Raw genomic sequence first — 1,750 nt, forward strand, 5'->3', positions numbered from 1 at the left:
CCTGCCTCTGCCTCCCGAGTGCTGGGATTAAAGGCGTGCGCCACCACGCCCGGTTTTTTTTTTGGTCTGATGTAATCTTGTAATGGAGAATAGGTGGGGGCGGATATATGAAGATTGGCTGATAAATATTTTTAGCTATTGGAGAGTACATGAAAATTCAGTATACTCTTAGCCTCTTAGCTACTTTTGTTTGCAGATTCCCATAATAAAACATCAAAGGGAAGATGAAAAAGAAACAAAAACATTTTATGTAGAATTTATTAAATATGTATGTGTGTATATACAGATCTATACCCATATCTATATGAGAGACAGACAGAGAGAGAGAGAGAGAGAGAGAGAGGAAGAAGAAGAAGAAGAAATGGGCAGAAAGGCAAGAGCATTATCTAGAAATAGTGGGACTCCTTTTAAGAAGTGCTGAGTTTAAAATGCGGCTACTAAAAGTGCTTGTTTGTGGATTAGGTGTACCCATGAATGTAAAGGTCTTAGAACAGTGTTTGTCATCTGGTGAGAACTCAGGTTGCTACTGATATCTGTGCACAGCTCACCTTCCTACTAGATGTAATATACATGTTATTTCTTAAAAAGCAGTTTCTTTACATTTTTATTTTAGAGTAAGTAATACTTCATGTTTATCAGTGTTTGCCTATATACCTGTGTATATCCCACATGTGCTCTGCTGCCTGGAGAGGTCAGATGAAGGTGTGGGATCCCTTGGAACTAGATTTAGTGTTGCTTGTGAGCCACCTGTGGGTGCTAGGAACAGAACCCGGAGCACCTGCAAGAGCAGGTGCTCTTAATGGTAAGCTATCTCTCCAGCCCCATTATTCAGATATTTCAAAAAAGATACTATTAAGTTTGTGACTAATAATCTATTTGAGTATTGTTACCTCTCAAAATTTTAAAATTAGTGACTAAGTAAAATCAACACTTTAAAATACATAAGGTGATGATTGCATTTAATAATACATTTTTCTTTTTTAAGACTTTAGGTAAAGTTGGCCGAGTACAACAGATTTATTCGGACAGTGACTTAAAGGTGGAAGTCTGTGGAACATCTTGGACGTATAACCCTGCAGCAGTTTCCAAGGTGGCCCCTGCAGGATCAGCCATTAGCAATGCATCTGGTGGTAGGTTTGTCTTGTTTCCCTAAAGATCTCAGATACCCAGATCTCAGACTGGACATGGCAGCACACACTTAATCCCAGCACTCAGGTAGATCTCTGAGTTCAAATCTAGCTTGATTTATAGTGCTAGTTCCAGGACAGCCAGGGATACACAGAAAAACCCTTATTTGAAAAACAAACAAACAAAAAGAAGTTCTCATGCACAGATGGTCATGTCTGTGCACTTCCAGATAGCACAGACTCAGGTGGACATTGAGTACTTACTTTGTAAACTTTTCTTTTGTTTCTATTGCTTTGTTTTTCTAGGCAGGGTTTCTCTGTGTAGCCATGCCTATCCTCCTGTCTCTGCTTCCTGAGTGCTGGGAATAAAAGCTTGTGACACCACTGTCCAGCTACTTTTAAACTTTTTCTTTTTTTTACACCTTCCCCTCCCCTCTCTGCTCCTTCCCCTACCATCCTTCCTTTCAGTTCTCCTCCTTTTGGTGTACTGAGTATTCATTACTCTGCCTAAGGTGCTCCTGGAAAGGTGCCATGAATGTGTGCTTTTCCTTGGGTTTATCAAGGTTCTCGGTACCAGAGAGACACTTGAAGTTTAGTTCTTATCTCAATCAGAAATGGATTTT

At 39.9% G+C, this 1,750-nt stretch overlaps 1 protein-coding gene across 3 annotated transcripts in view; it reads left to right on the plus strand.

Moving 5' to 3' along the window:
• Positions 1-1,750, plus strand: part of Mib1 (mindbomb E3 ubiquitin protein ligase 1) — a 97,962-nt gene that overhangs the window by 36,838 nt on the left and 59,374 nt on the right. For all 3 annotated transcript variants that reach the window (XM_021150154.2, XM_021150153.2, XM_021150155.2), the window contains exon 8: positions 986-1,130. In XM_021150154.2, coding sequence (XP_021005813.1) covers positions 986-1,130 — 145 coding nt within the window. The remainder of the gene's footprint in view (positions 1-985; positions 1,131-1,750) is intronic.

This window comes from Mus caroli, chromosome 18 (genome assembly GCF_900094665.2).
Source record: "Mus caroli chromosome 18, CAROLI_EIJ_v1.1, whole genome shotgun sequence".
Taxonomy (NCBI): domain Eukaryota; kingdom Metazoa; phylum Chordata; class Mammalia; order Rodentia; family Muridae; genus Mus; species Mus caroli.